This window comes from Colias philodice, chromosome 8 (genome assembly GCF_061535455.1).
Source record: "Colias philodice isolate Cphi_HAF_F1 chromosome 8, ilColPhil1 Martin Lab GWU primary, whole genome shotgun sequence".
In the NCBI taxonomy this organism is placed as follows: domain Eukaryota; kingdom Metazoa; phylum Arthropoda; class Insecta; order Lepidoptera; family Pieridae; genus Colias; species Colias philodice.
In genome coordinates, this window is record NC_143093.1 from 4,706,435 (window position 1) to 4,726,696 (window position 20,262).

At 31.7% G+C, this 20,262-nt stretch overlaps 1 protein-coding gene across 1 annotated transcript in view; it reads right to left on the reverse strand.

Annotated features, from left to right (window-relative positions):
• LOC149486477 (uncharacterized) overlaps positions 1–20,262 on the reverse strand; it is a 37,293-nt gene that overhangs the window by 10,617 nt on the left and 6,414 nt on the right. The window contains exons 2-3 of the mRNA XM_089698131.1: positions 7,038–7,227; positions 991–1,161 (exon numbers count right to left, since the gene is read on the reverse strand). Coding sequence (XP_089554257.1) covers positions 991–1,161; positions 7,038–7,218 — 352 coding nt within the window. The 5' untranslated portion in view covers positions 7,219–7,227. The remainder of the gene's footprint in view (positions 1–990; positions 1,162–7,037; positions 7,228–20,262) is intronic.

Consider the following 20,262-nt stretch of genomic DNA (forward strand, 5'->3'; position numbering starts at 1 on the left):
TACTATATACGTACGTCCGTTGTCGGTAGCTAGTGATTATGTTCAGTCGTTTTTATGACCTTAGTGAATGTATACAGCGAAATGTGTGTTGACCACTGTCCGGTGATTAATACGATGGTTAAATTTATGACGCCTGCCCGAATAATAAAGTTGTATTTGGAATATTGAAAATGAACGGATTTTTTCATAGATTTTTTAATCATGTTAAAAAATTGAGGAGACATTTATATTAAGCTACCGATACAGAATGTCGCTTCTTCCGCGAACAATCAGACGTATGTGTATTGGATAGTGATTCATTGTTGCGTTAAATTTTATAGACACCGTATGATTATCGCTCAAGAATGAATTGTTATTAGTTACAATACTCACAAAGAAAAAACTTAGTCACTAAAAGTGAAGGACGAAAAACACATAAACAAAGACTTTTCCAATTACAACATTCGTATATTTTTATTAGTTGTTTATAAGAACCAAGACTTTATTAGCATAGTGAATAAATATGCTTATGTCTTCTCTTTTCAATACTCTTTCAAAAAATATTTTGTATTTCAGTAGGTTGTCGATGACTATTATTCATCAAAAGGAAATCTGACAGCATTTTCAAGGAGAGTAGTCGAAAATATTTCGACAATATTTGTAATTTCTCACTGAAATGACTGAATTTTAGCTGTTCCCTTTGAATATTTTTATCCGCTACGAAACAGCGAGAGAATTCCTAGATAATAATACTTCCACGTGCTCTGTCAGAATCTGTTTATTTTTATTCCAATAAACGAGAGAACTGTCTCGCAAGTAATCTCCGCATATTAATAATTCCAAGTTAAATTAATATTTATTTTTACAACAATGGAAGACTCATTTCCAGTTATTAAATGAATATTGTTTTGTATTGCTCTCTAGATTCTAAACAATAATTAGAAGTCGACTAAAAGTTAGGTAAGTTCTTGCTATAGTCTTTTTCATTTAAATACAGAGTTGAAAACTTACTTGTATAATATTCCCCAGTCAATCCCGATATCCCGAGATCCATTGGTCTCGGAGTGGTTGTGACGTTTGCCCTTTCTGGGTTTAATTTAGGACGAAATACATATCGACAAATCTGCCACACTCCGGAGTCACTCCACATAAAGTATTCACCTCTTGACGGTATGTATAATCCTGGAAAAAAAGAGAATTTAAGATTTTTGTATGATGCTCAAACTTCCACCACAAGCAGAACCACTACAGAAAGTAGATACGTACTTATTTGTTTTATTGTCACTATGGACATCAAATGAAAGATCGTAAAAATACCATTAGGTATAATAAAACTAAAAAGTTAACAGGCGGATTGTTTGTTTTCATAATAATAATTCTTGTTTTAATAACGAAACACAATACAGATGCATCGGTTAACGTTCAGCGTCACATTTCTATTTCTAAAATATAAAATTTTCGTGTCGCAACGTTTGTAACCTAACTCCTCTGAAACGGCTTTACAGATTTTTGTATTATTAGTAAGAGAGGACGGTAGTTTAAGTAATTATTTTTATTCTCTCCAGACAAAACATCGTTTAAATCACGGGGATAACATTTAAAGACCATAATAATATAATCAATAGTTCAAATATGAACTCACCATAGGGAAATATTTCAACATAAAATATGGCTGACACTAAATCTAAAAAACACATCTTTCAAACAATAAATCTTTATGAATGTCTTTATGTATTGTAAAATAAAGTTTATATTTCATTTCATCTGAAAATAATGAAGAGTTTCGAGCAACTTTTTGTAATTAAATAAATCTACTTTTCGAAGTTTCGGTATTGCCTTTAGAAATAGCTACCGAGAAACTCTTGCAGTGCAATTGCATTTGTTTCCAGAACAAACAAAACTAACAGGATATTGTACAAGTTAAGTTATAGTTTTGTATAATTAGGAATATTATTCGAAATTGAAGGTAAAATTTATTGCATACTAGCTTCCGCCCGCGACTCCGTCCGCGCGGATGTCGGTCTTCGCGTGGATGGTTTATTTCTCCATTTTGAGTAACTCTGACAATGACATCTTATAATTAATATCTATTGGACCCAAATACGGCTAGGCAATAATAATACGCAACGTGTGTTCGCGGTTCTATAGAACAACGTCTATGGATAAAACTGAAAAATTAAGATTTATTTTTTTCTACCTATTTTTCCAGGATAAAAAGTATCCTATTTTACGCCCAGGATAATAAGGTATAATTATACCAAGTTTCATCGAAATCGAACTGTTAGTTTTCACGTGATGTCTTCACATACAGACAGACAGACAGACAGACAGACAGACAGACAGACAGACAAAATTTTTTTTAATCACATATTTGGGTTTAGTATCTATCCAGTAACACCCCCTGCTATTTATTTTTTCAATATTTTCAATGTACAGAATTGACCCTTCTACAGATTTATTATATGTATAGAAGATTTTATTTAAAATTGTGTCGAAATATTTTGAGTAATTTGTTGGTGTTACTTTGATAGTCTGTTAATAATGAGTCTGCTGAATTGTAGTAATTTAATGCGTACATATCGTACGCATTTAAGGTAAATTTTGAAAATAAGTCGTCTTATTCTGATAAATAATACCTATGTGAATATAAAGTAGGAGTAGAGAGTTCTTCGAGTTTTGTTTGTCTGTTTTCTGAACAAGTAGTAAAACGTACATAATATTATATTGAATCACAAATAATACAATAATCAGTGTGTTCAACAATTAATACTGGCTTTATTAGAGAGCTAGAGATTTAAATCTCAACATACGTTAGGGGTTATTAAAAGATACACATCACATAAAATAGATAACATTATTATTTCTTATAAGCGCTAATACTAATTAAATTTCCGAAATTTATGCCAGCTATTAAAAGACCAATAAACTAATTGAAGGAGTTATATTTGATATAATTATAAAATACTAGGTTCTTAAACGCGATACAGCGCGTTCAGAACGCTTGTGCGCGTTTTTGTTGGGACGTTCCCCCACGGTCCCATATTACTCCGTACCTGATGGAGGCTGGATGCTTAAAAATGGAAAGTCGTAGGCGGTTACACCTCGCGTCTCTACTTTTTGGAGTGGTAATGACAAAGGCGCCAAAATACCTCTATGACAAGTTAGCATGGATGGGAGAGGGCAGCGTTTATGCTACCCGCTCCTCATTTTGCAAATTATCTATACCAAGGAGTGTCACAGCTGCTTTCAGGGGAAGTTTTAAATACTCCGCAACTAAGTGTTGGAACAATATTCCACCACCAATATTAAACTCCATCTCATTAAACTCTTTCAAACAAAAATACAAAAAATATTTATTACATGAGTTTAAATTCCAACCTTAGTTGTGTGATGGGTTTAACTTTTACTTTGTTTACAAATATTTTATATTATGTAGGTATATGATCTATCTGTCTATATTATGTATTTATTATTATGATTTAATTTTAAACATTTATCTATTTATATGTCATGTTAAATTATCTTAAGTACATGTTTTTGCTCTTATTAGTTTGCATTATATCATAATATTATATTTTTGAACGCACTGCCGCTCCAATCGCTTCAAAGAGGGGCCACTGAAAATCAGTGTTGCAACAGCTGCGTTGCAATTTATGCTGAGTGGCTACCATTTTGGCTCCACTTCTTAATTTTATATCTTTTAATTTAGTTATATATATTTTAATTTTACTGTGTTTGAATTGTATTGTCTTAATCTAATTGTATTGTGTGCGTGTTATTTTTTTTTTGTGGAGTCAAATAAATGATCTTTCTTTCTTTCTTTCTTTCTTTCTAAATAATGTCCCACGTGCTTAACAATTTTGGCACCAGTTTCTTGTCTGTTTTCATATTAAATTAAATTTTCTTGTTAATATCCGTTTCACTCTCAAGCAATCTAATAAAATATAAAGCGGTGTTAAATTCTATAAAGAATTCAATTTATTTATAAAACAAAAATTGGCAGCAAATTGCATTAGGGCTAATAAATGTTATTCGAATAAATAGGAATTACAGAGATCAATCAAACACATAAATAAAGGACTACCTGACTTGGCTCCACTTTTCGGCTTCATTTTATTTTATTTTACTCTTTCATTTATTATACTTGTATTGTTTTGTTTCATGTTGTGTTGTTTTAATTTGAATTAAGTATTGTATTCAGTGTCAATTGTGTTTGTTATTAATTATTATTGTGGAGTCAAATAAATGATCTTTCTTTCTTTCTTTCTTTAAAGGTACATAAATACCCGTAACACCAGAAGTCTAGACTAGACTACAGGTGTTTGGAACATATTATTGTTTTGGAATTTTAATAAGATTTCTATTTAAGTAGTAACTTAATTAGCTATACCATATTATATCCACTGTCCTTGTATATTAAAAGGATATTTTTCGTTTTGTCTGTACTAAGCTAGGTCTGTACTAGGGCGAATTCAGAAATTTTTCCAACAATTAAAAGCTATTACTTCGTGATTTAGTTTATATTTTTTTGGTCTTATACCTTGTAAACCCGTTATCCGGGCCTAATAGTTATAAATCCTAGTAAGAAAGTTAAAATAGCAACGCAACGCAAACAAAACAAGTAGGTACAGACTAGGTACTCGAACATCATACCAATGTACTGCCTACACCATATTATGCATTTCCGAAACAATGCAGTTCAATTGGAATATCCAAATTATTTACGCTTTTCGTAAGTTGAAACAGAAATAGACCGACGGACATCGACCCGAGTGCCATAGGTACACTTATAATTATTAATAAGCCACTGCGTGAGATTTTAATGCGGCGTCAACAAGTCTCTGCTCGTATAAATTAAGAAGATTTGACAGGGCCATGACACTTTATTAGTGAAATAGCTTGGTTAAATTTCGAAGTCGGAAGCTGTTAAGACTGGGCTGCCAAATTTTAATGCCTATGCCTATTAAAACGCCAATTAGAAAAGACATTATAATAATTGTAAGTATTTTTTTCTTTCAAAAAAAAAAGGGCGTTGAATAATAATCTAATCAGCAAAAGTGCTGATCAAGAGTTATTTTGGGAATACACTAATTGCAAATGATGGGACTCTAAATGAATAATTTTTTTTCATTCGATCTATTAACTTTATTACCTGGCAGTGAAAGTCTAGCAAGCAATAAAGATATGAAAAATAGAACTATCTCTGAATTCCAATGCTGGCATTTCTTCTACTATGTTACCCATTACTGTTGTATGAAAACTTCCCTTTACAGAGACGAGTTTATCGTTACACTGTTTACGGTCAGCAGTCAAGCCAATTGTAAAAAGTGGCTTTAAAAATTCCACTGATGGCAAGCATTTGCTTGTTTGACGTTGTTTCGTAATGAAATGGATTTTAGAACTTTAATATGTTGCGGTCGTAATAACTGAACTGAAATTTCCCTGTATCGACATGAAAATATATGAGTAAGTACCTAGTATATAGACGATAGGTAAGACGTTAGAAATAGTATCGAACTGTGCTGATTGAGAATTGGTTCAGTGGTTAAGGTGTGAAGAAGAGACAGACAGACAAAGTTACTTTCGCATTTGTACCATAAATAAGAAGATTGTTTTTCTGTCAAGTTATACAAATAAACCCCAGGACGCCGATAAAACTGGGGCACCAATAATTGTGAGGTGATCGGATTGCGTTCCAATTAAGGATGATAGAAGTGTAAGTGGATGAGATTAAAGGAAGTGACGCGATCGATCAAGGCTCCGAGCTATCAATTAGTTAGTTCTTTCATCGCGTTTGGATATTATACCAAGGAATTGTATGCATATAATAATTTAGGTACTTCACTCTAATTAATAATTAAGGGAAAGCTTCCACAACGTCGTGCCCCTATTTTGCATGAGAATGCGGGATCAGTTTCCATCTAAGCCAGTCTATGAAGCTCTCTAGCCTTAGAAATCTAGTACTTATCTAGTTTGGAAAGCACATTGGTGAATTCGAGGACCTGAAATCGTCGTACTATTATGACGGGATTTGCCGTTTCAACAGTTTTCATAATTACATACTATTATTTATATCAAATAATATTCCATTGTGCCCTACAAGTAGGCTAATACGAAAAATTTGGGGTTAAATATAATATAGACTAATTAATAAAATTACGGTGTACTAATCCGTCACAGCATTCGCAGTGGTAATAATATGTCAACTATAATTAATAAAGTAATGTAATATAATGAGTTGGCATGTGAAGCCAATATTTTATTAACTGTATGTTAATTTGACAGAACGTAGGTTTTATTACAAAATTACACGAATAATGCGACATTTGGACAAATTGAAAATTCGAAGTAGCATCAACAAAGTTATTCGCAAATACAGTAGTTCACCTGAATATGAAATTCCAAACTTTATGTAAAGAGCTTTCTGTTTGCTATTTCTTGTGAATAATTCACGAAAAGTTTACAGTTATGGGCATTAGGCAAAATCATATTGCCTAAATAATATTTTAATGGTTGTAGAAACTATTTTAAAATGGCGATGAATAGATCATTAAAAAAGAATGTCAAAAGAATAAACCAAAATCTTAATGAGGTGGAATGCAATGTTGGCACAAAATTAATGATAATGGCTGGTAACTGCGCGAAGTGAGTGATATCTTGAGATATGTATCTTGTCTGGTCTATCTTTGGCAGCGAACCAGTGAAAGCTGGTGGTAATAATAATTCAACGCATCAATTAGTTTTGACTGCATTTGGTCAAGGTATTTAGACATATCTTGTAACGCATCTTTAAAAATGGCTTTCCTAATTGTCATATTCCTTGAATATAGTATAGGTATAGATTAATATATGTTGCAGAGAACTGGGAATGTTTTCTGGGAAAGGAAGAAATTCGAGAAAAAGTTCGATTACAAGGCGGGTTTCTCATTTGAAAAGCATCTGAATGCTATAAAACTAAAAGTAATCTTATCATATTTTAATATGAATGAAAACCTAAAGGTAATTACGTGCAAAACTTCATACAAATTATTACTATGCGCTCTTCTAGTCAAACTTACCATTAGTACTCGTAACATGAACCCACTTCTCAGTGCACACAGCAGATATCCACACAAAGGTGCACAGTCCCACCAGGATAGTGCACCCGAAGAGAATGCGCCTCTCGATCACTAGAGCTTGCATCAGTGGTCGCCGCTCAGCGCCTACTGACGAGGCGGTTGACATTTTGTCTGTCTCCATGATTGTGACCTGGAATGAAGTAAGTATTGAATGTTGGTAGAAATTCCTCATGCCTCAGCTCGGCCTGGGTATAGACTTTATTCTCTAATCCAAACTTAGAATACATACTTAAGAATCCAAGCATTCATAAATCTAATAAACCAACAATCATTAAAATCAATTTAGTCATATTATTAAGTTAAAAGCGCTGTAACTAACGACCTACTGTTCTAAATATAAGATAGATACAGAAGATTTAATAAACGGAATCTTAGTTGATATAATACGATTCTACGTAACTTCGAGATAGTTGACAATAAATCACATTTAGTCAATATGACTATGAATATTAACAAAGTGAGGGTACCTAGTTGGGTTGATATCGATTATATAATATACCAGAAGACAATCGCTGAGATTGCGTGTTTCCACTATGTGTCCAATTAATAATGTTTATGTAAATCATAGGTGACATACTATATTAAAGTAGTGAAAATGATACTAGTATGGATATAAAAATATATTTTTGACCTCCAGTAGTAGCCTTCTTTAAATAACAAACAACTTTATAAATTCGAAAGTTTGCATGAAGGAGTTAACTTGTTCACGCAAAAACTACTAAACCACTTTGATTCACATTAGTAGATAATAATTTACGCAGTATTGCGAATTACTTCGACTCCTTTTGCTTAAAAACCTTCTACTATAAATTAATTACATTGGTCACTTCTCATGCATAATTAAAGCGAAATTCGAAAACTTATTAACGATTTCACCCAGAAGTCGAAGTAATTCCCAACTGTCCAATAAGATTGAATTCGTAATTAGTTTCGTAGTCTTAACAAAGGACCGACAAGTACCAAAGTCCCATAGTATGATACAAATTATCCCTTTCTGATTTATTGAATAGCTACGAATATAATATTATAATTTTAGATTAGTTTATAGGGAAATTATTGACAGTTCCAATGTCTGTGTACATATAATTTTATAAAACAAAGACCCTCTTTTCGAGGAAGGCATTATACACATTTATTAAGTTTTAGACGCTGCGAATCCACGGGTGGACAGCTAGTGTAAAAATCAAGACAACGTACACAAACTAAACTTGCACCTAAGCTAGTATCTAATCTGTGACTTAAGTCCCTAAGGGCCGATTTTTCAATCTCGAGATAAACAGTCTAATAACTACCCCTCGAATAGATTTATTCAATTATTTATCTAACTCATAACGGCTCGCCTATTTTTCAATCGTGATTTATTTGATGAATAACTATCTGACCAAATATTTCCATATTGGCAGCTCTGCTCTCGGAGTGGCGAAACAAACATATTAAATTAGTCAGGTTAGAGCGGGATAGAGTCAACTCTTGCAATTTGTCAACAACCGTCATTATGACTCACGTCAGGAGTGCATTTTAAGTTTGTCTTGTATTGCTCTTGTCTTCTATGATTGTTGATTGTTGTTTTGATTCGAGTAAAGAGTTTGGTTAAATTTGTGTTTCAATTTATATATTTTACAATGGAAACGACATACTTAAAGGCAGCGTTCGGCAAATTTTCAATGGCATGGTCATCAGTACTATCAAAAACATCAATTTCAATATGTTTTTAATTGATAATAATTATATAGAAAGAATTGTTAATAATTCTACGCTCTATGTTATGACATCCGAAAATATCCCAAATTTGACGCGACAGTTGTCAACTCAAACGCCTAACCGTCGAATAGCGCGCTATCTGGCCGTTGGAGCGGCAAATAGATTTATTCCTCAAATAACGTAGTTATTCGATAGATAAGTCCTATTCGTCTATTGAAAAATTGAATATTTTGTTAACTGAAGAATAAAGTCTATCTAGCTGTTTATCTGGGCATTGAAAAATCGGCCCTAAATGTGTCAGTGCTTGCATTGTTATCTTTAACTGGCGTTGCAGTCGTTTCACGTTAATTAGTTACTTTGTCCCTAACTATAATTAGGAGAAAAGTATTACATAAATAAAAATTTAAAACGCATTCTTCTTTGCTATTTTTATCACATTTCTATAGTTTGGAAGTCGTAACTATAGCAAGATATAAACAAAGCAGTAAACTAAGCAATGACTGCAATCTAATGCTGTAGGTCATTATGCTAACGTGATTGAACGTAAAACAATATAATAAACCATATATAAAATATATTCATACCCTTCACATTTCGCAGTTTGATCATTCAAATTTGAATAGCAAATGTGGTATTATTAATACAGATGCCGTAATTTCAATTCTATACGCTCATGGACAATATAAATGAGAAATGAGAGTATCGTGTCTAGAAAATTTGCGATATTTCCCTGGTCACGGCTCGCACATTTGTTCTTGGACATTTTTCTATTATTACTCCCCACCTAGAATAACATGTACAGTGCTGTAGTATCACTTGAATAATATAGCAATAACATCTCGCAATATCAAAGGAATTTATAGATCGAGCGTGAAACATATTTATTTAATGACTAGCGGTCCGCCCCGGCTTCGCCCGTGGTACATATTTACGTTTTCTCTACATAAGAACCATCCTCGTACTTCAAGGAATATAATAAAAAAAGAATTATCGAAATCGGTTCAGCCGTTCTCGAGTTATGCGCTTACCAACACATTTTGCGATTCATTTTTATATTATAAGACTAGCGGTCCGCCCCGGCTTCGCCCGTGGTACATATTTACGTTTTCTCTACATAAAAACCATCCTCGTACTTCAAGGAATATAATAAAAAAAGAATTATCGAAATCGGTTCAGCCGTTCTTGAGTTATGCGCTTACCAACACATTTTGCGATTCATTTTTATATATAAGATGATACGAAACGTTCTAAGTACGAAACTCATTAATATATATTAGAGGAGTTTGGATATAGAGTGTTATAATATTAATCTATTATACGAAATATAATACTATTTATTCGAATATTTTACTATTTACTATCTAGCTTTTTGCTCACGCTTCATCGCATTTGATTTGCTATCCGATAAATGCTAATCTCGTTACAACCTGACCTTTACAACTATTTACCTATAAAATACCTCAATCGAATACTTCGTTACTATACGAATTCATAAAAAAACAATAGCAAGTTCTATATCTTCTTTATATATAAAAATGAATCGCAAAATGTGTTGGTAAGCGCATAACTCGAGAACGGCTGAACCGATTTCGATAATTCTTTTTTTATTATATTCCTTGAAGTACGAGGATGGTTTTTATGTAGAGAAAACGTAAACAGGGCGAAGCCGGGGCGGACCGCTAGTTTTCTAATAAAGACAACAAGAAAGTTTTCTGATATTGAGTAAAAGTGTCTATCACACTTTGTGTAAAGTTTCGTGACTCCGTACACATGTTCTTTCACATATCGATTTTTTTATTATTCAGTTGCTAACCTGAGTCCTGACCCAGCAAGTGTTGTTTTGCCATGTCACTTAGGTATATTAGTTTTAGATTAGATTCTCATGCCTACCGCGTATATACACAAAATATAATAAAATGGGTCAAGCCGTTACGGAGGAGCTTTCAACTTTTTTTTCATCAGCTTTGAATAGTTATTAGTATTGGTACATATATTTGATTTAAATTTTTTGGATTAAAAGTTCAATCGTTAACCACTTACAACGTTATCATATTTCATTTCATTGATTGTACAATTTTGATTCTCTAGATAAGCTCTAGATCTGCTAGTTTATTTTTTCATTCCATACCTATTTACTTTTTTCAAATCTAGAACATTCACGTTCCAATTTTAAACAGTTTCAAACGTGCAGTAACTGAAAATTGTGAGATTTTTGTATTTAACAGTGACAGCTCGCGTCGCATCCATCTCCAAGTCTTTTGTTCTTCGGAACCTTTTCGGAACGTTATATTATGGATCCAATAATAATTTTAATATTCTTGAAATGAAATTCATAATAAAGCTTTAATTCCATTCAAATTTAAATTATCGTTTGACGTTTCTTTTTTTATTGTTATTCAGACTTACATTAATTTGGAGCAATATTAAAGGTTGAGTAGTACCTTCAGTAGTTTTTTAATACTGATTTTTTTTGTAATTTAAGGTTTATCATAATACTAGCTTCCGCCCACGACTTTGTACGTGCATCCCCGTTTTTCCCCGTTCCCGCAAGAATTTCGGGAAATCCTTTTTTAGCGGATGCCTACGTCCTAACATCTACCTGCAAGCCAAATTTCAGCCCGATAAGTCCAGTGGTTTGGGCTGTGCGTTGATAGATCACTATATCAATCACCTTTGAGTTTTATATATATAGATTATATTCTCTTTTATCCCGTTCAGAGTATCAGTTAGCTACTCCGTAAATTTTAGACTCATGCGTTTTGTAAGAAGCTTTCATTGCAAACATATAAAGACTCTTATTAATAGCATGGATAACTCTATTCAAACCCACCAAGTACCTAGAACATTTATCCGTCTAATTCACACATATTCAACGCCTCAATTATATATAGTTTGTAAACATAATGTAGTGGTTATGGGTTTCAGACGTTCGCCAATTGCACCCAGATTTGTACTAAATATAATATGAACAATGTATATTGTGTACAGGAAATAATGTACTATTTTTATTTTATTTAACTTTATTTAGGAATATAAAAAAATATATTACCTGTGAGTAGGTATGTAGATGAAGTTCATTACTAACACTTACTTGTTCTAACTATTGAAACTTCTCGTTCGTTCTCGTCAAATAAATAATATTTTGTGACAATCAAGTATATCCAGAGACACCAAAGAGACAATAATACAATCATGAAGAAACACAAAGAAACAATCTAACTTTAAAACTTTGTTTAAATTCGTAAAGTTTGTACAAGTTTACATTGATTGACGGACACTAACCTCAGAGGTCTCTCATAAAAATCTAGTTACAAAGAAGAATAATAATATGTATACAGCAAAACCGTTTTACATGAAAAGTTTCCTTGGCTCACTTTGCATAAAGGTTGACGTCACGGTTTTACGATTCATGCTAATAAGTGCTATAGTCGTGTATTTTAATATCCTGAGTAGTCGTTATGGAATACTGCTTGACAGTAAAGGCTTCAATAAATATACATTTACTGGGGTCTGGGTTATAGTAATATTTTTGCACAATGTAACTTAACTGCAAAGAATAGAGTCCATTTTTCAGTTACTCTGCTGGTGACCTCAGTAATTATCAATTTTTAATAACTCTCTGTGGTGGTGCTTGCCAAGCTTTTTGTGGGCAGATGACATAGCGATATTATGCACCAAATTTATACGATAAAATAATATGCTTATGAGGTACGTGAAAATATTGGGTGTAGATAGTAGATACCCATATAAAATATATTTCAATAACAATTTCGAAATATCGATGAATATTCATCGTTGTCTCTTTTAGTGTTGATATTTATGCAAAATGCTCAAAAACCTCTGTCAAGAAGCCATATTGTACCTAATATTGTAACCATTTCTCGACTATTATGTATTTTACAACAGCATTTCTTGTTTATATTTCTCCTTTTCATGGCCTTTGTTTTATGATATATATTTTTATAGGATGACTCATTATCTTTGACACGATTGTATGATTATTATACCAATAGACGAGTTATGAAACAATTAAAATTAATGGTAAAAGTGGATTACGTTTAATAGTTCACATGCAAGCTTAGTTATTATGCAATTAGTATATGAAACTACCGCTTAATTACGAGACAGGATGATGTTAGCCTATGGGCATAATCTGTCTAAAATTACCCGGCTAAATTTACACGGCACATTGTTACAATGTAATCAGACAGGTAATTTGAGGCATTATAGTTGATAATGAAGTAATGATGACGTGATTAACTATCACTGAGTTCTTATTATGCATAGGCTAAGTTTTTAACCTTCATTGTTTAAATGACAAAAAACGTTTGACAGTATCGCGTCCTGTCGATGCAAAATTGCACATGTTATGCTTGGTTATGGTAAAATATTTTTTTGACATCCACTAATGAATACTTGACCCTACTTGACCAGTATAGTTGTCTATGGCAAAAGAAAGCTATCGATTAGTAAATTCGATACAACTCAACTCTAAGAACTCAACAGGGAAAACAGTGCTAGGTACACATTTTAGGTATTTACACCGGAAAATTAGCAGAAAATCTACAAACAAGTAAACAACGGAAACGTCAAACGTCACCCAGGTTTATTGCATGATATTTCGTATTTATTGTGAAGCAGGCAACGTAAACGATAATAAAATGTAAGCTCGGAAACAGTAAAATGACGATGACCACGTTACATCTAAATATAAGACAGTACAAATTTGTTAGACGGTTGCGCATATTCGTAACAGTTACGCGCTCTTCCGACGACCAAGTTTCAATTACTTTGTATTAATAGGAACGATACACGTGACTTTGGGCTTGTACGAGAAATCAATATTCGAATTAATTTGCAGGGTGAGATTTCGAACGGTCTTATGTAACTATTGCTCTAACTAATACGTAGGTACAAGTACATAAGTCCGTGCGTATACATTTTCTCTCCACATTAAATAAGGTGGATATTGTAAATTTTTGCTATCCTACCAATATTATAAATGCGAAAGTTTGTGAAGATATGTGTGTGTTTGTTACTCTTTCACGCAAATTCTACTGAACCGATTACAATTAAATTTAGCACACATATAGAGGGTAACTTGGATTAACAAATAGGATAAGTTTTATCGAAAATCCCACGGGAACAGGAACTATGTGGGTTTTCCTTTGAAAACGCGGGCGAAGCCGCGGGCGGAAGTCTAGTATTTAATATTTATCACGAAATACACGAGTGTTTGCTTCAAGTGCATTATATTTGAAAAGTTTTGAGTTATAAACTACAAAATCAGAAAGCTTGGTATCAATACAGAACATGACAGCTACAAAATTAAAATTAAAGACTACGAATCCTTGTATATATAATAAATAAAAGAATGGACGCAACTTGTCTAGTGACATCATAGATGCAGCACACACAAGAAGCTTATATCTAATACACTGGAGATTGCACTATGGCCATTAACTTGTAACAAGTAAATATGACGTTGAATGACGCCTGTATGTTTTTTTATCCCTTTCACACCAACTTGCCAAGTTAGGTGTGAAAGGGATAAAAAAACATACAGGCGTCATTCAACGTCATATTTTCTTGTTACAAGTTAATGTTCATGCTGAAATCTCCAGTGTATTAGATATAAGCTTAATGAGCACACAATAAACAGCGCCGCTTAATTCAAATTCCACATCGTTATACTCTGGGCGAAAGCACTTAAATAATAAGTACTGGGGGTCAATATTGTTTTATTTATTCACGTCTAAGACCGTGATAAGGCGTCGAGACGCCTGGCGACGGTTGCCTGTTTACACATGACTTGCCACAATATTGAACCCCTTCTAGCTATCGTAGAAGCACGTACTATGACGAGAGTAATTAGCAATTAATGACTTCAAAGGATTATATTAATATTGGATTGCAAATGTTTTAATGTGTGTAGTGCTTCTAAATTAATGTGGTTCGATTGTAATGACACGACGTCTGCAGGAATTTATTTTATTTATACCTTGAGAATTAGTGAAAATTCATATATTATTTTTATTTATCATTGGTACACTTAATTTTTTGCAGTGTCATAAAATATGGAAAACAGCAATCTTATCTGATAAAACATCAAAGTATTGTAATTTGTAACTATTTGTAATTAGTTGCATTTCATACAATGCCAGAACCTCATGAAAATACAAATGTAGAAGGTTATAAGGTTTATTCTACATTCTTTTAATTTTCTTCGTTCGAGGTAAATCTTTCTGCTTCAAAACTTCATTTAATTAACATCATAACACTTATTAAAATGCTTATGGATGGATGATAATCACACATCTTATACTAATAGGTATCATAAAACTGAAGAGTTTATCAGCTATTTGTACGCGCTAATCTCAGGAATTACTGGTCCGATTTAAAAATTCTTCGATGTTAGATAGCCCATTTATCGAGGTAGGCTACAGGTTTTATATAATCACACTAAGACCAACACGAGCGGAGCACTTCGGGTAAAACCACGAGGCACAGCTAGTACATTATACATACTCGATAATGATTTTAATTCCACACCAAAAGCCTTTTATACAATCATTGTAATTACTAATTTAAGTCCATTGTGTACTAACTTCTCTAAATTTAAATTTGTTCAGAAATTAGGAGGACATAAAAGCGCTTTTTTCCTCTTTGTGAGTTTTGTTAACTTCGTATTCAAGATTTTCTCAGAATTAATATTTAATTCATTAGTTTAAGAGGCTATTTATGATTTAATTAGCGTCATCGTGTTGAATGACTATGTGCAGTATTTTATATCAACGTTCATTTCATAGCAAAACATTTATAATTTAATGACAAAATAATGTTCTACAGGTTGTTTTTTTTTATTATATTTGTTAAATAATTGTCCTAGTTAATTGCATTTGTATTTATTTTTCCTCCAAAAAGGCAAAAAATTATGAGTTTATACCTTAATACGTGACAGAAGGTCGACATCTTGGTCTAAAAACATGCATCAATGGAACATTGGATAATTTTTCAGCTACAAGTAGATGATTATAAAAATAATTACCTATTCAAGATTTTGCACACCACATCTAAAACAATATATATTAATACACAAGCAATAAAAATAGAAGCTAAAAGAAAGATTAATAAACGTTCCCTAGGTGTGTTTATAACATTTATAACGTCTTTCATTGGCGACTATAATATTCCGGAATTAATGGCGTGGCGACAAATGGAGTTCGAATAGCGCCTCGTGATTTATTTGTTTTCAAACGAATAAAGTTATTGGTTATTCGTGTTTGCTCAATATTTATTTTATAATCTTCTTTATAATAAAAATGAATCGCCAAATGTATTGGTAAGCGCAAAGCTCGAGAACGGCTGAACCGATTTCGTTAATTCTTTTTTTATAATATTCCTTGAAGTACGAAGATGGTTCTTATCTTGAGAAAACATAAACTTAAATAATAAAATAAAATAAATAATAAACTTGTACCACGGGCGAAGCCGGGACTGACCGCTAGTGGCACAATATATTTTTGTTATAATAATAATAATATATAATATGTTATGATTCAGGCTAGATTGATATTTCATAAATTAACACATTACTCACACATATGCGATAAATAATAACACGTCCAGAATAAGTCCAGAATCGAGAAAAATATTGATGTGTTGATATGAATTATAATATAACCTCCTAACAGAAAATAATTATACTGACAATAGTAAATTATTTTCTAGGTAAGTATTGAAAGTTATTAATTACTTTTGCCGAACTCGGAGAAAGCTTGCAAATAAAATTTAATTGAATTCACAGTAAAAATACGTTCTTCAGATTCCACAAAACAAATCAAGCCACGAGTAAATTCTAAATTTATAGCATTTTTCAATTAGCAAGACAAGACATACAATGAAAAAAAAGCACTTTACAACTTTCTGAAATTGAATCGCTTTTAAAATTAAAAATAGTCTTTACTCTTTACTAATGAGTGCATGGTATATTCTTATTTCTAGTAGACCACGTGCTGCTAAAAATTATGTTCTAAAAAATTATATTTCCATAGTATTTTAAATATTAACTTTTTCCTGATAACAATTAATAATTTTGAATACTTAAAATTCTTCGCAAACTTTGTCTTTTAAAACAGTGTCACTTTATAACATAAGCTAGCTCAAAAATACCAAACCTTTAAATATATCATGACTTCATCTTTATGTAACTTTTGGATCTTGTGTCTAATGACATCAGTGTATGCGGGAATATAGGAAATTGTAAAAACTGTAAACCCGAACACAACATGCCAACACAGAATACCAATATATTACGTAATCTAATAAAAACTTTTTACCGCGCAACAATCTATTTTAAAATGACAATGTGTTGAACATAATGTGGTTCCAGTAGAGAGAAATATCATTAGTTAACGTATGTTTTTTATACGATACTGATACGTCTTTGTAGGTTAACGATAACAGATTTTGCTATTTTAAACTTTTCTTAAAAATTTGGTTAAAAGCTATGAAAAGTATTGCATATTATATTGTAAGTAAATATTTTTTCAGAAAATAAATTGTAAGAATGTAAAAGTTTGTTGAACGGAGACATATTATTATAATATAGTATGTCTCCGTCCGTAGGTATACGCAGTGAGAATTTAAGGATTTAAAAAGTACTATGATAACTTTTGATTTTATCTTTTGAAGTACATGTTTTAATAATTGCATATGGAACAAAGTCAGCATTAGAAACATATTCATATAAATTGGCAAAGTATTAAATAAAATTTATCTTACTATTACCTATACATTTCTCCGTACATTTCAAGAACGTCAATTTTCATTTACCATCTTTATGACATTTGAAATGGGTGATTGTATGAAAAACACAGGAATATACTCCACTATTCCAACCAAGCGAATATCGCTATTTCATTGAACAAGTAAAAAGGGTATCGAATGCATGAGTATTTTTTTCAATTCCTTTTAGCGCGCTCTTTGAATCACTTTTTCTGTATTTTTCAAAGGCTTTTACTTTATTTACAGGAAGCTACATTTTAAATTTAATTAAGAAAAACACTGTGTAAGGTGTTGTATAGCTTCTTTCTTTGATTAGTTTATTACAATTAGAAACTAAGATACGAAAAATATAAAGTAAACAAGACTCTAGAATAAAACTTTACTTCGTTCCGTATAAAATATAAGAATGCAAATGAAAAATAAGATGTCATACACAGACTTTTTTATTTTGTGTGGAATTTTATTTTGTGTGTTTACAGTTTTTATTTTGTGTGGAATTTTATTTTTGTACAAAATATATTAAAACTGCAGTTTCTCATCAATAAACAAATCGAATAACTCTGCTAGATTGTCTTTTATTTGACGTAAAATATTTAAAGAAATCCTTTCTTAAAATATTTTACGTCAGGAATTAAATAAATTATCAAACATTCATAATCTTTCATTATATATCAAGACAGATTTAGTAATTTTCTTATTTTAGGTCACTTTACATAAAATAGGTACCTATATTTCACTACGTATTTAAGTACGCATGTGTTATACAAACATATAGATTAGAATTGAGGTTAATTACATTAATCTAACGCCTGCCGCCTGGTAAGATGAGTGATCAGGTTATTTCCCCTTACTGTCACTGTCATATCCTAATACTAATTACATAGGAGCCTTCGTATTCTCTTGAAATCGAGATCGAATATGAGCGATCAAATTTAAATGTCGTTATTTTCTCTGCATCTTCGAATATTGTAGTGTTAAATATGCTTAGTATAAACATAAATATTTTCTCTGTTTTTTTTTCTGTTATGTAGGATTTTGTGTTCTTATGTGTTTAATTATTTTTCATATGTATTTTATGTGATGTCGACATTACATGTGTTCATTACTATATTATTTATTTTAAATATGTATGTACAATAATAAAGCTGTTTAATCAATTGATTATATTGATTGATATGCAGTGATACCATATACTTGAAAATTAGACATATGGTTATTTATATCAGTTTCGCTGATAATACTCGGTAAAGTGCTACTTTAGCTTGTTATCAATATTCGACCGAATACGGAACGATAAGCTGTGGCCTACGTTTGTAAGCTTTTAACAGGTGTGACAGATTTTGTTTTCATTTCTTTCACGTGTTATGTTATTCTGTCCCAGGAAACATGATTTCATAACATGAAATTTACAAATCTCGTATCGCATGCACTTCTAATATTAATTTTATTTTATATAGTAATACACAATTTTGAATAGATTTTTAAAGGAGGCCAAGATCACACGTCATTTGTGCATTATAAAACCTCCATTAACATATAGTTTCCTTATTATTCAGATGCTATATTCTTCTTCTTCTTCTTCTTCTTCTTCTTCTTCTTCTTCTTCTTTTTTCAAATGGTAACTCCCGATCCCAGTGAGGACGGATTCTGCCAATGTCAAGTTTTGAACGGATGGTCAGTTTGCTATATTCTTTGTTTCTAATGGTATTATAACACTATAACTTCAACTTCATTCTGAACTAACTCAAACACTAGTTACACTAAACAATATGTATTCGTATTATATATTTTATAAATCGTAGCACATGAACAATTCATTTCATACGATATCCAAAAAGTATGCTAAACATTGTTTCCTTTGAAGAGAATAAATTATGCAATTTTGAATACATGACGCCGGTAAAGTACTTCTGAACTTTTCAGGGTAAGTATTTTCCCGTTCGAATCGTCAAATTTATGCGATGTCGAAACTAGGATTTAGTTTTCCTGCCACGGAACTGTTTTGAATTAGTTGACTTTTCTGAATATTATTATGTTTATTTAGTTACTAGTGGTCCGCCCCGGCTTCGCCCGTGGTACATATTTCGCAATAAAAGGTAGCCTATGTCCTTTCTCGGGTATCAAAATATCACCATACCAAATTTCATGCAAATTGGTTCAGTAGTTTAGGCGTGATTGAGTAACAGACAGACAGACAGAGTTACTTTCGCATTTATAATATTAGTATGGATAAGTATATAAGTATGGATGTATAAGTTACGAATAAATTTAAACAAGAAAGTAAAGATTTAAGCATTCTATAAAACTTAGTCTGTAAAGTTCAACATTTTGGTACGATAATATAAAATAATTTAATTAGCGATTTTAATCGGTGTTTAATAATAGACAAAATATATATTTTTTTAATTTCGATATTTTTTATAAATACTTGATATTTTTCTTTATCGTACTTGTCATAAGATATAACTTCAATTTATTCCTTATATTTTCAGGATATTCAATAGATTATAATTCTCAAACATAAAATGTAAAATACACGATTATAAGGCATTGCTATCAATTACTACAAAGCAACAAGATTAGTCATTAGATAAGGATATTTAACAAAATTTATGTGTATTGTCTAAGAGCAGTGTGGATTGTACTAGTTGCAATTGCGGGTAGCTTATATATTACA